A 17469-nucleotide genomic window follows, 5' to 3' on the forward strand; every position below is an offset into this window, starting at 1 on the left:
AAAGATGAAACTGATGGATGATGATAGAAGTCAGGACAATGGTTAACTCCAGGTGGGGGCTGGACATTGACCGGGAAGGGCCGCATAGGAACCTCGGGAGGGCTGGAAATGCTTATATCTTGCTAGGGGTGGTGGTTGTACTGGTATCTACTAAGGTAGAAATTCATCAGGCTGTGCACTTGGGATTCGTGCCATTTATGTACTCTCCTGTACGTACGTTATACCATAATAGAAAGAAAAAGTTTAGGACGAAAGGTGAGAGACGAGAAGTAGGGGCTAAGGTGGGAGGAGAGGCAATGGTGAAGGGGGCAACGAAGGCAACTAAGAGGCACGTCATAGGCCTTGCATCCTGGCTCCTCACAGCAGCTCTGTGAGAGGGTCTCATCCTCACTTCCCAGCTCGGGTCGTCTAACTTTGTCCAAGGTCACACGGTGAGCGGCAGAGCCAGACTCAAACTCTGATCACAGAGCCCAGGCTCCTTCCGCTCCACCACTCCCGCTTTGCATAAGTTATTTATGGAATTCAGACTCTGGAAGACTAGATAAATGCCGAGGTCTCCTCCAGCTCTGAGGTCCTGGCTGTCTGTGATTAAATGAGAGGTGGGAGTGAGGGGCCATGCTCACCTCTCGGGAGGAGCGGAGGCCAGGTGTACAGATGGAGGGATGGCCTCCCCCACCTCTGCATCCCCCAACCCAGCGCTTATCTGCTGGTGAGGAGGCCGGAGTTTATCAGTGCTACACTCAATTATGCTGCCCTTCTGTCTCCGCAGCTCAGGGAGACCTGGCACTGAAGCAGCAGCGAAGGCCAGGCAATTGATCACTGCCACTGGCTGTTCCTCCCTCCGGAGGGCTCCCAGCTCAGGGGGGCTGGGCAGAGGCTGTGGGGAGGGGAGAGGAGTCTGGGGAGGGAGAGGCTTGGCATCCAGCAGCCCCCTGGAGGAGCAACGCTTTCAGTGCTGGCAGGAGCCCGGGACTGTACTGGGGGCAGGGCCAGAGATGGAGGAAAGGGAGAAGAGCAGCTCCGGCTGCTGACGTCAGCTTCTCCAAAATTCTTCATTTAGGGCTTTGCCAAGGGTTGGAGTTTAATGGGGAGTGTACGGGATCAATTCCATACTTTCTGCTAAATCCAGAGCCGCTGCCGGGAGGAGGTGGGTCCGTTGGGCCTTGCAGAGCCAGCCCTTCCAAGAGAAACTTTGCTCCTGGAGCGGGCAACCCTGCTTCCCCTGTCACTGACGGTCATGTCTCCAGCTGTCCCTGAACAAAGAGGAGCACCCAGCCCCCAATCCGAAGGCAGGCTGAGGTCTCTGTGCAGCCTGCTGGCTCTGTCTGTCCCTGTGCTTCCAGGCCCAGCCACACACTCAGAGGAACAGGGTCTTGCCCATGTGTCCCCCAAGGAAGTCACTCTAGCCAGAAATGAAGGAATGGTGTCTGAGGGGCCCCCTCAGGTAGCGTTGGGGAGGAGCAGGGGACCCATTCATCTCTGAAAGGACTGGCACCTGAAGCAGGCATTCTGGGCCACCAGCCCTGCACTCTGCTCCTGTTAAGGCGGGCGTTGAGCTGCCAGGCAGTGAACCTTGGCTGGGCTCGTGGGGCAGGTTACAGAGCCAAAGACCTGGGTTTGAATTCTGACCCCACCACGTCAGAAGCTGTGCAAGCTCTGAGGTGTCCATTAACCTCTCCTTGCTTCAGTTGCTTCCCCTGTAAAATGAGACTAAACAATCCCTTCTCTGTCTGCACGCAGGGTCGATGGGAGAGTTACACACTTCACAATTTGTATCCACTCACCAGTACCCTCTGCATGCTCAATCCTACACTTGGCTCACCAGGAACACAAAAAGCATGCAAGACATGGCCCCTACGGCAAAGAGCTTGAAATCCAGTTGGGGAAAACGCACGTGTGACAGTCTGAACTCCTGCTCACCCCGGGAGATTATAGATAAAAGACAATTAGCTTTCTCTGCAGCTCCGGCTCCCAGCAGAAATTGCTAATCAAGCCTGCCTGAGTGGGCCATGTGCAAGACAGCCTTAAGTGGTGATGGCAGGTGAGTGGGCAGCTCTGAGTTCTATCTTGGAAGGGGCTGCGTGCTCAGCAGTGACGGGGAGGACTTGTCTGGGCCTTTGCCAAGCCTTGGGACCAGAGGTGTGTATGAACATGAGCCATCCAGCCGCTGCCCGTCTCTGGGCCTCTGGTTGCGGAGCCCCAGCCCGTGGCTCCTGGCTGAGGGGCTGGAGCTCTGGCTCACCACCCGCCCCCCCCCCCCAGCCCAGCCACAGGGGCGAGGAGGAGGGTGAGCCTGGAGTGGAGGGAAAGGCAAATCTCTGGACATTTTTAATGAACTTTTAAATGGCTTCTCTATCCCATCCATACAGTTGAGCATCGGTAGGACAAAGGTGCCAGGACAGAGACGTTGGAGGAGGAACCTGGGGCTCGGGCAAGGTCTGAAGGCCCTCTCCACCCACTGCAGCCTCCTCTCCCCTTAATGAACTGTCTTGGGCTCTCCTAATCATTTTACTTTTTTGGTCCTACCAGGGTGGCACTCTTAAAGGCGTGACGTTTTATCTAGTCCCGCTCACAGCTCCCCATCCCACCTGGGGGCGACACTGGGCCCACAGTGGGCAAGCTTAATAGGGGCTTGTTGAGTCCTGGGATCCAGCTTCTATCCCCCACTAAGAAGTCCTATAGCTGGGGAGCTTCCCAACCCTGGGAGATGAAAGAGAACTAAGCCTTGCTGGGCTCTCTGTGTGCACCACACCCAGTCCCTTTAATCCTAACGACAAGCTCATTTTACACATAAGGAACAGATGCTCAGAGCAGTGAACTTTTCCCATGGTGCTCCGGTTGGAAGTGGTAAGTAATAGTGAGATCTCTTTGCTGGTGGGTTCTACTTTCTTGGGTGAGCCCTGGGCAGGAGGCAGGAGCCTCTGGTGTGTACGTGTGGCAGGACCACAGCCCTAGTTCCGTGACAGAGTCATCCCAGGACTCAGCCTGTCCCTGCTGCCTCTCCACTCACAGAGCACACGGCAGAATCCCCACCACTCTTCCTGAACACCGCTCACCGGCCTGGGTGGCTGAGTACTCCAGGCTCCCCTCTGCACGTGGATGCGGGTGTGCACGTGTGTTTGCCCTGAGTTTTATGTGTCAGTGTACACAACACCCCCACTCAAAACCTCTGTGCATTTTAAGTCATGTTGTTTTTCCCACCTTCAGAAATAGCTGCAGAGGAAGGTGGGAAGTAGTCAAATGTAAAGAGGCGTGCCGCTCCCTTGCTCAAGGGAGGCCTCCAACTGCTCCCCTCCCCGGCCCCAGCATCCTGGAAGTGGGATGAGGTGGGCAAAGAGCCCCGCTGGCCAGCTGAGAGGCACTTGCCTGGAGGGTGGTGGAAGACACAGCTCCCAGCTTCCTGCAGCTCCCTGATAAGGAGTCATCTCCTCAGGGGACAAGAATGGGCACCCAGCCTGCTGCTTCGGCAGCCAGTACAGCTCAGGGTATCCAGGGTAGGGTCGGGCCAGATCTGGGGGCAGAGAAGTACAGTGTAAATGGCACAACCTCTGAATTCGTGTCTCCTGACATTTACCAGTTGTATGACTTGAGCCAAATGCTTTAACCTCTTCCAAACCTCAGTTTCTTCCTCTGCAAACTGGAGGTATTAATGCTTATCTTGTAGACTCTTTACAAGGGTTAAATGAAATAAGACACAGTCTTTGAAAGGTCCTGGCAAATAGCAGGCATTCAATAACTGTGCACTCCACTGATGTCTGCAGCTGGAAAACTACCCAGTCAGACCTCCACTCAGGAGTCAGACCAGGCCCAGGGGCCCCCTTTCGGTTCGCCCATCTCGTTTCTAGGCCAAGGCTGGACTTTCGTCTAGGGCGAAGCATCCTGGCCATGGGTTCTTCTAGAGAACCCGGATTGATTGTCCATACCCAGGAGGAAGGAACAGCAGGGGCTTGGATTCTAGATTGGGGTGGGGGTAGGAACCCAACCTCCTGGAGGAAGGGGCCCTGGGACCATAGAGATTGATTTATACGATCAACCCTCACTGGGCACCTGTCCTGGGCTACCAGCATGATGAGCGAGACAGGTCCCCAACTGGGGAGACATTTCCACATGATGTGATCAGGGCTGTGACAGAAGAAAGCATGGGGTACTGTGAGAGCACAAGGCAGGCCCCTTAGCCATCCAGGGGTGGGGAGGGTTAGAAGCAGCTTTCTGTAGGAGGTGACTAGGATGGCAAAAGCCAGGAGAATTTGCTGAGACCAGATCACGTATGGTCAGGACTGAGGTGCTCAGACCCAGGCTTCTTAAACCCACCACCTCCTCCTGGCAGTTTGGCTAGGCTACAGGGGAAGGGAAAGCCCCTGCCTCCAGGTAGGGAAGTTGGCAAAAGCCAAAGCTGTCCCCTATCCCAGGAGAGCCTAAGCAGACCCCGGGTGACCACCCCACTTCCCCAGCCTGTCTGGGTGTGGGGTCAGGGTCCACTGCCTTTCAACTTTCAAAGTCCTGGGAGCGCACCCTGGAATTTAGAAGCCGCATTTGTTTCTACCACCCTCTACCCACACTGCTCAGAGGGATGTCTGAAAACTGTCGCTTTATTTCCCATTTACTCAGTGAGGAGAGATGTGAGGAAGGTTGGAGAATCTACTCCACATCTCTCTGGGCTCAGAAGGACTCTGAAGATGACAATTTCAGCCATCCCCTCTCACACACACACACACACACACACACACACACCCCTTCTGCGAGTTATACTGGAAGCTTCCAAGGCTCAGTCTCTTGCCCCTTCCTTGAAGACTCCCAGTCACTCCCCCAGCAGATCAAAGAAAAGGACAACAAAGCCTAAGGACTGTAGGACAGAATCCAGGAGCCCTGGCTCTGATCTTGTCCACCCCTCTCAGCTCCTTTGACCTCTTGAGTCAAACAGGGGAGACACAGGAGGAGGGAGTAGATTCAGCTTCTCTGCAACCTCCTTAACTCTGCATCCTCTTCTTCCAGGGCTGCCCTGATGGGGCATGGCAATGAGTGAGCAGACCGAGCGCCAGTGGACAAGGATGGAGAGCCGCACCCAGGAGGGCAGGAAATGATGCCCACCCATCCCTGCATAGAATGACTGCCCAGGGAGAGTGGTTCCCCGGGCCCTGGCAGGGCTGCTGACCCTCAGCCTGCAAACCGCTAAGAGCACAGGGACTCCAGACTCTTCTTGTGGACGGTCCCCTGCCCTGCAGCTCCACCATGAGGCTGCTTGTGGCCCCCCTCTTGCTAGCTTGGGTGGCTGGTGCCATTGCCACCGTGCCCGTGGTACCTTGGCACGTGCCCTGCCCCCCTCGGTGTGCCTGCCAGATCCGGCCCTGGTATACACCCCTGTCGTCCTACCGCGAGGCCACCACCGTGGACTGCAATGACCTATTCCTGACAGCTGTGCCCCCGGCGCTGCCCGCAGGCACGCAGACCCTGCTGCTACAGAGCAACGGCATCGTCCGCGTGGACCAGGGTGAGCTCGGCTACCTGGCCAATCTCACAGAGCTGGACCTGTCCCAGAACAGCTTTTCAGACACCCGAGACTGTGATTTCCGTGCCCTGCCCCAGCTGCTGAGCCTGCACCTGGAGGAGAACCAGCTGACGCGGCTGGAGGACCACAGCTTTGCAGGGCTGGCCAGCCTTCAGGAACTCTATCTCAACCACAACCAGCTCTACCGCATCGCCCCAAGGGCCTTCGCCGGCCTCAGCAACCTGCTGCGGCTGCACCTCAACTCCAACCTGCTGAGGGCCGTGGACGGCCGCTGGTTCGAGATGATGCCCAGCCTGGAGATCCTCATGATCGGCGGCAACAAAGTGGACGCTATCTTGGACATGAACTTCCGGCCCCTGGCCAAGCTGCGCAGCCTGGTGCTCGCGGGCATGAACCTGCGGGAGATCTCTGACTACGCCCTGGAGGGGCTTCAAAGCCTGGAGAGCCTCTCCTTCTATGACAACCTTCTGGCCCGGGTACCGCGGCGGGCGCTGGAGCAGGTGCCTGGGCTCAAGTTCCTAGACCTGAACAAGAACCCGCTCCAGCGGGTGGGGCCCGGCGACTTTGCCAACATGTTGCACCTCAAGGAGCTGGGGCTGAACAACATGGAGGAGCTGGTTTCCATTGACAAGTTTGCCCTGGTCAACCTCCCTGAGCTGACCAAGCTGGACATCACCAACAACCCCCGGCTGTCTTTCATCCACCCCCGCGCCTTCCATCACCTGCCCCAGATGGAGACCCTCATGCTCAACAACAATGCTCTCAGTGCCTTGCACCAGCAGACAGTGGAGTCCCTGCCCAACCTGCAGGAGGTGGGTCTCCATGGCAACCCCATCCGCTGTGACTGTGTCATCCGCTGGGCCAATGCCACGGGCACCCATGTCCGCTTCATCGAGCCTCAGTCCACCCTGTGTGCCGAGCCACCAGACCTCCAGCGCCGCCCAGTGCGGGAGGTGCCCTTCCGGGAGATGACGGACCACTGCCTGCCCCTCATCTCCCCCCGCAGCTTCCCCCCCAGCCTCCAGGTGGCCAGTGGAGAGAGCCTGGTGTTGCACTGCCGGGCGCTGGCTGAACCAGAACCCGAGATCTACTGGGTCACTCCGGCTGGGGTTCGACTGACGGCTGCCCGGGCAGGCAGGAAGTACCGGGTGTACCCTGAGGGGACCCTGGAGCTGCGGAGGGTGACAGCGGAAGAGGCAGGGCTGTACACCTGTGTGGCCCAGAACCTGGTAGGGGCTGACACTAAGACGGTTAGTGTGGTTGTTGGCCGGGCTCCCCTGCAGCCAGGCAGAGGCAAGGGATGGGGTCTGGAACTCCAGGTGCAGGAGACTCACCCCTATCACATCCTGTTATCTTGGGTCTCCCCACCCAACACAGTCTCCACCAACCTCACCTGGTCCAGTGCCTCTGCCCTCCAGGGCCACAGGGCCACTGCTGTGGCCCGCCTGCCACGGGGTACCCACAGCTACAACATCACCCGCCTCCTTCAGGCCACGGAGTACTGGGCCTGCCTGCAAGTGGCCTTTGCTGATGCCCACACCCAGTTGGCATGTGTATGGGCTAGGACTAAAGAGGCCACTCCTTGTCACAGAGCCTTAGGGGACCAACCTGGGCTCATAGCCATCCTGGCTCTCACCATCCTCCTGCTGGCAGCCGGGCTGGCAGCCCACCTTGGCACTGGCCAGCCCAGGCAGGGAGTGGGTGGGCGGCCTCTCCTTCCAGCCTGGGCTTTCTGGGGCTGGAGCACCCCCTCAGCCCGGGTGGTATCTGCACCCCTTGTCCTGCACTGGAATCCGGGGAGGAAGCTGCCCAGGTCCTCAGAAGGGGAGACACTGTCACCACCATTGTCACAAAATTCCTGAAGCTCAGCCTGTTCTCAGCAGTAGAGAAATAACTAGGACTACTTTTTACCAAAAGGGAAGCAATCTGGGCCAGGTACCCTGCCAGGAAAGTAACATGGATCCACGTGCTTGAGGCCTGCAAGCTGGACCAAGACAGCCAGCTTTGTGGCCCTAGGGGGTGCTCCTGCGGCCTCCAGAAACTGCCCTCACCTTCTGAGGGCTCCTCCGCTGCCATTCTGAGGAGCATCTCCAAGGAACAGGAAGGACTCTGGCTAAAGCGGCCCACCTCCCCAGTTGTCTGTGTGCCCAGGGGCTCCTGGGCCTGGATGTCCCCTGCCTGTGTCCTCAGGCCCTTGGCCCGCAGGATGCGCCCCCTCCTCTTCTCTGTCTCTGTACAGTCTCAGTTGCTTGCTCTTCCCCCTTCTGGGCAAGAGCTGAAGGAGGCCTCTCCTCCCCGCCTCGGGGGACTGCTCCCAAAGTGGGGCCCCAGTTGGATCAGGAGGACACGTGGGAGAGGGATGCCCAGGAACGCCTCTTCTGGCACCCTTCTGGCCTGCACTCTGAGGATGACTTTCTATAGGCAATTTTGTACCTTTGTGGAGAAATGTGTCACCTCCCCCAACCCAGTTCATTCTTTTCTCCTGTTTTGTAAAAAATAAAAATAAATAAGAATAACAATAATAAGGGGAGGGGAAGGAAACAAAAGAAAAATAATCCTTTGAATACTGAGTATGACTAAAGAGCTCTCTGCTCTGAATCTCTTAAAAGCCTGAGGGTGACAGAAAGGGGCTGGAATGGGAGAGGAGGGAGGAGAGAGAGAGGAACGTGGTGCGAGAGAGCACAGTTTTTCCCTTTAGGTTTGAATTCTGACCCGCCAGGCGCCTCTGGGCCTACTCCCCAAAGGGCCTGGAGATCTGGAGAAGAGAGACAAAGAGCAGGAGAGGTGGGCACGAGAGGAAAGAAGAGACAAGGAGAGGGCGGGAGAGGAAAATGGAGGAAAACCTGGAGATGGAGAGAGTGGAAATTTCCATCACCAAATGTTGTCACCCCTTCTCTTTCTGTGATAAGCAATTAACATGCCAGTGCATGGGAAGCACTTCCCATCCTATTTCTAATTAAACAAACCCAAGAGGCAGAGTCATGCAGAGAATTGCAGATCATCAAGCCAGCAAGAACTTGGGCTCACTGGGGCAGGAGGGGGTTGTGGTGTGACGGAGGATTTGGGGAGGGGAGGGCTGTGGGACAAGACAATTGCTGGTCCATTTCAGTATAAGCTGCAGTGAGCCTGGTTTGCTTTTGCAGTATTTTTTTTTTTTCACGGATTGACTTCTTAGGACCAAATGTGAAGAGAAACATCTTGGGAAACGCAGAAGAGCCAAGGGGAGGGGCTGCTGCGGCAGCCGAAGGGCGGTTCCAGAGCAGAAGGCCGCTGGGCCACAGCTCTCGTTTCTGAGATGGGTCTCTTGAGACTGAAAAGAAGCACCACGTGAACCTGACGTCTCCTGCGCTACAGACACGTTTAGCAGACTCATAGGAAGCGGGGTCTAAGTCACCCTAAGGTTGCAAATGTAGACACAGGTGGAAGCCAGCCCAGTAGAGCATCAGACCCCATGGAACCTAGAAAGAGAACACTCACCCCAAGCCAGACGGTGATGCTTCTCTCTCGGTAAGCACAAAGAGAGCAGGGTTCTCTGAAGACCTTCAGCAAACAGCCACTTTAGAAGCCTTGTCCTCTCGGGCAGAAGGGTTCTCACACATCAGCCTGCATCAGAATCACTGAGGGCTGGCTGAACACAGACAGCTGGTCCCACCCCCAGAGGTTCTGATCTAGATTTGGGTGGGATCTGAGAATTGCATTTCTAACAAGTTTGCTGCTGGTCTGGGGACCACACTTGGAGAACCATGGAGCTCCAGCCTGCGGTGGCTAGAATGTTTCACTTCCTCTGCTCAGGGTCCCAGCTTTTCTCTACACAGCAGTACAGGTTATGGTCCCGTGAGAGAGTTGGGGCGGGGCTGGAGGATGGTCCCTCAGCTCCTGCCCCCTCTACTGCTGGGCTGCTCGACCCCATTTCAAAATGACAGCCCACTGCCCTGAGTCACCAGGCTCCATCCACATGTGCTCTTTCCCATGGGCAACTTACGTGTTCTTTAGGGGAGGGAGCTGGGAAAGCTTTGGGACCTCATAGCCAAGTTCCGGGCAGCCACGCCAACTAACTGGGGCTGGCCTGTGGGATCCCGCCTATTTGCCATTGGTGAGGGTTCATCCTCTGTGATCCAGAGGCTCTGTGGGGAAGAGGCAGGCCAGGGCCTGTGCTGATCACGGAAAACTGAAGTTAGAAATCAGCGCCTCTCCTGTCTAGGATGAAGGGCAGGTGCTGCCTCTTTTGATGGGCCCACATGGAAAGGAGAATCCTGGTGCTGGTCCCTTAAGCACCCAGAGCCCTGTAAAGCCTGTGGGCCCTGCAACCCTCTCCCATCAACTCCTCCCCTACCACCCCAGAACTCCTCTAAGACCTCAGGGCTCGGTCAGAGCAACCCAAAAAGTGACCCCAGCGCACATTAGGTCCTGCAAGCACGCAATAACTTGTAAAGGTACCTGCGGTCGGAGGATGGAAAGGCTGGAAGTTGAAAGACATCTTTGCTACCCTCCTTTCCCAAAGACTCCTCGGTTATAGGCAGGAAGCCCTGAGGGAACCGTGGAAGCTGTGAGCCCTGAGGAAGAGGGGTGCAGCTCTGGCTCCCAGTTTCCATGTCCTCAGGGGCTCCTGGCACTGAGCCCTTGAAAACGACTCCCTTCTTGGTGGGGGGGAGCCAGTTACGGTGATTTAGCCTTTCTCTCAGCTGGATTCCCTGGTCCTAAGCGTGTGGTTGCCCCAGAGCAGTGAGGTGAGCCGGGGAAAGGACGTGAGTGAGTGGCCTCTTTTCTCCTGGAAAGAGAGCTGAGCTGCAGTTAGCTTTCAAACTAGTCTGAGTGTGTGGGCAACTAAACATGCTGGGTTTAAAACAAACAAAACGGCTATTTAGCCTGGTCTCTTCTGGACATGTAAGGTAGCTTTTTTTAAACCCTAAATAGAAAGCAATATTTATCACTGTTTGGATTTTAAGTTGTTACAGAGAGCCTGTCACTTCCATCTATTGAGGTGATTTCAAAACCCAGCTCAATTGTTGACTGTATATGTCCCTGGCGGGAGCATGCCACTGCAGGATCCTATCCTGCCTTTCTGTCCTCAGCCGCAGCCCACACAGATGGTGGAGCAGACTCGGGCCAGGACACAGTTCTGTGGCTCACTACCACAGCAGCCTTCCTACCAGCCCGACACGGGCCCATCAATCAACCCATCTGAGGTGGCCGCTCAGCCAACTGTCAGTACAAACCACGTAAATACACTCTCTTGCGGCCCACATTCCTGCACTCTCCCAGGAGGCGAACTTCCTGGAGGGCTGTGCCAATAGGAGGAGAGAGTGTGAGGCAGGAGGCGGACTTCCTGGAGGGCTGTGCCAATAGCAGGAGAGAGTGTGAGGCAGTCCTGGCAGCTCTCATACTAGTCCCCGTATCACAGAAGTCAATGAGGTTGGCTGATCTAGTGTAGGGTGAACAACTGGGACTTTCCTGGTCTCAGCACTGAAAGTCCCTTGTTTCAGGACCTCTTTCAGTGCTGGGAAAACCAGGATGGTTGGTCACTCTGGTCTAGTGACCTCTTTCTAAGTGTTCCAGTCACCTTCCTTCTTCCCATTTTCCCTTCTGCCTCCCAATCAACAAATATTTAATGAACGTGACTATACGGTTGGCACAGTTCTAAGAACTAGGGATGCAGATAAAAATCTCTGAGCCCATGAACCTTGCATTTTAGTGAGGGAAGGAAGTTGATGAACAGGACAAATAAGTAAGAATATATAGCATATTGGGTGGTAGTGAGTACTATGGAGAAAAACATAAGTCAGGGAAGAGGATGAGTCGGGATAGGGGGGTTTACATAGAGGGGTTCAGGAAAGACCTTGTTGAGAAGCTGACATTTGAGCAATGCTGTGGGGGAGGGAACCAACCGGTTATCTGGGGGAAGAGTGTTCCAGAAAGAGAGGAAAGCAAGGGAGAACGCCAAGAGCAAGGACGCTGTGTCTGGAGCAAGGGGGAGGGGGGCAGGGAGAGGACCTGGGAGACCTGAGGGCAGAGAAGTAGCCGGGCGATCATGCTGGGCCTCATAGGCCACTGGAAGACTTGAACTTTTCCTTTCAGTAAGAGGGGAGACACTGGAGGGTCCTGAGCAGACGTGGCATGATTTGGCTCAAGCAGATCCCTCTGGTTGCTAGACTGAGAACAGAGCATGGACGTGTGGGGTGGCCGAGGGCAGAAGCGGAGAGGTCACTTAGGAGACCACTGCAATAATCATCTCCATTTAACCATCGCTTCTAGAACTTTGCTGGGGGTGGACACGAAGTGTACCTCTCTTTCCTGAATCTATCTTTTCCCCTATTTTTGAAAATCAAAGCCACATTTACTCTTTCGCAAGATCCTGACCGCTCTCTCTCTCCCCATGGTTCTTCAAGGCAGCTCATGCAGACCAAGTCTCCTCCATCACATCTGCTAGTTCTGTCAGTGCCTCATAACAGAGACCAGAACTTATGTAAGGTAGTGAGGGATGATCCTCACTGCTTTAATTTCCATCTTAATTGTGTTTGTTGTTCAAGCAGTCAGTCATTCCAAGGGAGAAACAGCAGTGGCAGGAGTCCTTATCCTGCCTCTTCCCTGACAGCGCATCGCCGTGGAGTGTTGCAAAGACACTGCAAATGCAATGTGCTGACAACGCATTGGCTGTTCCAGGCCTGACGTCTACCTTCCTTCTTGATGATTTTACCAAAAGAACACTTGTGTGTTCCTCATAAGTTTCACACATGTCAGATCAACCTGTCCTTAGCCTTCCCAGTACGATTGTTACCCATTTGGGCTATCCTTTTACAGATGCCCTTTGATTAAGAGTATCTCCTTGTAATTTTTATAGAATGGTAATAATGCCTAAAGTCAAGCATTTACTATGTGCTAACCACCCTAGCAGGGATTTCACACGCACCACTTCATTTCAATCACAGCTACCTTATAAAGTGGTTACAGTTACCCCCCTTTTACAAATTTAGATATCAGAGCCCAGAAAGGCTAAAGGACTTATCCAAGGTCACACAGCTAGTAGGTGGCAGAGCCAGGATTCAAACGCTGTCTGATTCCAAAAGCTCTTTTCTAACTACTGCTCTGCTATATTCAAATTTATACGCTTTAAAAGTATGCCAGTAGTTTTCGAGAACATGAGAACTTCTAAAATCTGTGTGCAGATTTTAGAGCACCCTCTGTACAGCCACATATATTTTTAGATGCTGCCCTCTTTTTTTAAACTCAGGATAATTTGTGGCTTTATTGTCAGGACTTCAATTTTAAAACCTCTTGAACTATATTCTCTTGAGAATCATAGCTTATAATTCTTTTCTCTGAATTTTTGGAACATGTATTTTAGAAGCCTGGGTGTCTGATTTTGCCCCCTCATCCTTTCCTTCCTTAGATACTGTGAACTCTAAACTTCCACAGCGGCTTCCTCTGGAGGTTCTGATCTCTCTCCTCACCAACTGGTTCTTCTTTGCGGATCAGAACTGCATCCAGAGCAGCCCTTGCCCACGGGCTTCCTTTTTTTTCTGAGCTCAGACGTCGGCTGGCCAAGTCAGGAGCTCATCGGAGGCTCAACATTGAGCCGAGCAATGCACCAAGCAAGAATCAAGGTGGCAGGAGTCCTGTCACTGCTTCCTCTGGCCTCTGTGCCCATTTTATAGCATCAATTAGAAAACACGGTCCCCATGGCCTCCTTCTGACCCAGTGGCCCTTATCATTCTCATACCACAGGGCCCTCCTGAGCCATTCTCCTTTCATCTGCATGCAAAATCTGGCTGTGCTTCTTGTGAACGTCCATTGCCTAGCTACAGCTGTGAATCAGTATCCCCACCCTCCGCCTCCACCACACACTCCAAATCTTTGTGCCCCTCCAGGTTCCCTTTCCTATAGTCCCCAGCCAGGGAACCCAGAGCTCCCCTCTGCCTCGTTTGTAGAAATTTCCAATTGCCATAGTCCCCACCCCTACTGTGCACAAAAAGAGACCCGGTTTTGTCTTGCTTGTGGATGTCTTAGAGCACGAAGGGCCAGTGTTGGAAACGGCAGCTCCCTTAGCAACAAGAGAACAAAAGTAGGTTGAGGAAATGCTAAGGCACTATTCCTCATTCCTTCATTGCTACCCTCAGAAATCAAAAAGGATCAGGCTATCAGCCTGTGAGGAGGGAAGAAAGAACCTAGGCTCAACCTACATGATAAGAATAAGGGGCAATACATGGTGGCACATTACTAAGCTCGTTGATACTTACTCTCTCTTGCTGTTAGTAATAACTCAGTGAGTTATGCTGTACAGATACGATTATTATTCCCATTTTACAGGTAAGGAGATCGAGGTTTGGAAAATTTAAATAACCAAGGTCACACAACCAATAAAGGTAGAACTGGAATTTGAACCCAAGTCTTCTAATTCTGAATTCCCATGCTCTGCTCACCTACCCACACCAGGTTCTCCATCAAAAACGAGGAGTGAGTGGCGTACACTCCTCTCAGGGTGGGGGGACGCGGTATGAAGCTGGATGGAAATAACCAGGTACTGGCGACAGAGAATAGAGAGGAGATGGAATCACTTGTACTGACAAGGATCACAGAAGCTGGGTGGGCAGGAGCCAGAGCCCACAGACGGACTCCAGGACCATGGAGGTGGTGCTGGCCCAGGCAGAGGAGCCACAGCTGAGAAGGGTAAGCGGTGGCAGTGCCTGGCTCCGGGGCTCAGAGGCCACTGCTTGGTGAAGTCCCACCTCTCACAGCTGAAGCCAGCCTCACAGAGTCATCTGGTTTAGGCCCCTGCCTTCTAATGGCCTGGATATCATTATCTCTGTTGACTTCACAGTGAGAAGAGGAGGGGAACCAGAATGTCAACCTTTTGGCTCAGGGCAGGGCTGGACTAGGGCCCTCCATTAGAGCCAGTCATTCAAAGATAGAGAGTCAGGGCTTCCCTGGTGGCGCAGTGGTTGAGAGTCCGCCTGCCAATGCAGGGGACACGGGTTCGTGCCCCAGTCCAGGAAGATCCCACATGCCGCGGAGCGGCTAGGCCCGAGAGCCATGGCCGCTGAGCCTACGCGTCCGGAGCCTGTGCTCCGCAACGGGAGAGGCCACAGCAGTGAGAGGCCCGCGTACCGCAAAAAAAAAAAAAAAAACAAAGATGGAGAGTCCACGGGCTGCTGTGAAGGCTAGCAAATTTTTCTGTGCACATGCATACGTAACATTTTCTGGAGAGAGGGCACCTTGGATTTAATAAGACTCTGAAATGGGTCCAAAACCCCAGAAAGATCAAGAATTACTGCATTAGAGGGTACTGCAGTCCCACTCACAGCTGTAGAACTCGAGACTCTAGTTGGGAGCTGCCAAGGGAAACAGAGCCACCCACAACAATTTGCAGGTCTGTCAGGGAGGATTAGGTTGATGAACATTCGCCATCTCTGCACCTAAATGGATCCAGATTTGCTTACATAGACATTTCCTTTAAAATCAGGAAGATGAAGTAAGTCTCAGTGTTTTCATTTGCAAAGCAGGGGCTCCTATGTCTGCTCCTAACGTTCAATCAAAGCTTCAAGCTTTCAGCCCATCAAAACCTACAAGCTCCCTAGAACTCCGCTGCACCTCCCGCATCAGCCCCATGGGTCCCCCAGCCCCGAGAGCCACATGAGAGCTCACTCAGCCACTTAACAACATCCGTCTGACAAGCATGGGCCCAGGGAGGGCGCAGGGTTCACCCAAGTGCCTTGGGAAACCCAGGCTCAAGCCCTTCTCTTTAATCTTGAGTAGATTAGAATCATCCATCCTGTTCTATTTCTCCTTTACTCCCCTTCCCCAATTCCTCAACTTCCCTGACCCCCCCCCACGCACACACATGAGCTGTGTGCACACGTGCGTGTCCATGTGTTTGCACAAACACACACAACTTTGTAAATGTCATTTGCAGCTCTGTTCAAGTCCCCATTCTACACGGCATTTGCCAGAAGCTATTTTAAGCACCTAATAAAACTGTTTTAGAGTGAATCCTGGGATGTTCTGCCCTTTGCTTCCCCAGGGCAAAAGCATTTGGGCTCCAGATGGAGCTACGTATTGGCACCAAGTGAAGAGAAGGAGAAAGAATCGACCCAGGATCAGCAAGAGATCTCAGTCTCCTGCCCATAAGCAGTGTGGTGTGTCTACACAGAGACATACACCTGGATTTAAATCCCTGCTGTGATCTTTACTATCCCTGAGACCTTGGGGTGCTGACTGCACCTGTCTGCCTCATCTGTGAATGAGAGCTGCTAGTACCTCTATGGTTCTCAGCCTGGAGCACACATCAGAATCACCTGGAGTGGTGCAGTGGTTGGGAGTCCGCCTGCCGATGCAGGGGACACGGGTTCGTGCCCCGGTCCGGGAAGATCCCACATGCCGCGGAGCGGCTGGGCCCGTGAGCCATGGCCGCTGAGCCTGCGCGTCCGGAGCCTGTGCTCTGCAACGGGAGAGGCCACGGCAGTGAGAGGCCCGCGTACCAAAAAAAGATTGCTGTAGAATCACCTGGAGGGCGGTCAAAACGCAAATTGCTGGGCTCAACCTCGAATCTGGAGTGAGGCTTGAAAATCTGCATTTCTAACACAAGCTCCCAAGAGGGTGCCGCTGCTCCAGGACCACTCTATGAGAAGCAATGACCTAACTCTTGAGTTCCTGTGAGGATTAAATGAGAAAATAGATGTAAATCACCTGGCACTTAGTCAGGTAGCAGTTCTCAACCTTGGCTGTGCATTAGAATCACCTGGGGACCTTTGACAACTAGGTGCCCAGCAACTGCAGACCAATTAAATCAGTCTCTAGAGGTGAGATACAGACATTACTCCTTTTTTAAAAAGCCTCCCGGTGTCCTAAATGTACAGTCAAGGCTGAGAGCCACTGTAGCAGGAGCTCAATGCATTTGCAACACACTGTATGAGCTGCCCAGCTGCCCCTCTTTCCAGGACCTCTAATCTTTCCTCTGAGCCCCATTGCCCACTCCGGTTCCCCTGGGAAGGACTGGGGGAAACTTAACCTTGGCTTTGGCTGCTGGAGTGGCCAGGTGCTGAGGACCATTTGGAAGATGAGAACTGGTTCATTCATTCAATCCACCCGGTCAGTCATTCATTCACTAACAATCAACCAAGCTGCTATGACTGTATTTATGAGGTGCTTGGGGACATGGGGATGAAAAGAATCCAGTCCTGTCCACAGGAGTTTGTACCCTAGTACAAAAGATGTAGAATAATCTCCTCTCAGGTTTGGAACTGTTCTCTGGCCTCAGCTCCCACCCACCACAGGAGTTCTCTCCACAACGGCCCCATCATCTCATCCCAGATTTAATACTTTAAGTGACAGAGAGCTCGTTACCTCGCAAGGCAGCCCATCAAGTTTAACAATTCTACATTTTAAAAAGTTTTTCCTTAGACTGAACTGAAACCACAGCCCTGTGACCCCCACTCATTAGCTCTGAACTCTGGAAGAAACTCACCCCAAGCTATCCCTTCCACACGCAGGCTCAGCTGTGTAGAGATGCCTTCCACGGTCAGGGGAAATTACAGCTGCAAACTGAGAGTATGTTCCTAATTACTATCAAAGTGTCAGAAGGGCAACACAGAGGTTCTTGTTAACCGAGTATTAGCTCGCCAGTTCTCACAGGTGGTGCTGGGACACAAAAGTCAACATAACACAAAAATAGTTACTAATGAACCTACCACCCTCTAACCTTAACCCCTCACTCAATTTTGTTCTTTCCCGTTTAACTGCAGTCTCAGCCTGACCCAGCACCTGTGGCAAAGGTCTTTGTTAGCCTGTGCTGGCTGTGGGCAGTTACCACCACACAAAACAAATAAGAGACAAACCAATTGCAAAGTGAAATTGCATATCTTGCCTCGCGAAATGCAGGTTTTAATGATGTTGACCAAATCAATGTTAGAGAAGTATTTAAGTCACCCACAAAGCTATTGAAACAATAAGACCGGGGTGGGGAGACCAAT

The 17469-nt window shown here is 53.5% G+C and overlaps 1 protein-coding gene across 1 annotated transcript in view; it reads left to right on the forward strand.

The window, feature by feature from the left end:
* LRRN2 (leucine rich repeat neuronal 2) overlaps positions 1–8044 on the forward strand; it is a 63094-nt gene extending 55050 nt beyond the window's left edge. The window contains exon 2 of the mRNA XM_032603987.1: positions 4993–8044. Within this exon, the coding sequence (XP_032459878.1) occupies positions 5230–7368 (2139 nt within the window). The 5' untranslated portion in view covers positions 4993–5229 and the 3' untranslated portion in view covers positions 7369–8044. The remainder of the gene's footprint in view (positions 1–4992) is intronic.
* The last annotated feature ends 9425 nt before the right edge of the window (positions 8045–17469 follow it).

Source organism: Phocoena sinus, chromosome 1, assembly GCF_008692025.1.
Source record: "Phocoena sinus isolate mPhoSin1 chromosome 1, mPhoSin1.pri, whole genome shotgun sequence".
NCBI classification, from domain to species: domain Eukaryota; kingdom Metazoa; phylum Chordata; class Mammalia; order Artiodactyla; family Phocoenidae; genus Phocoena; species Phocoena sinus.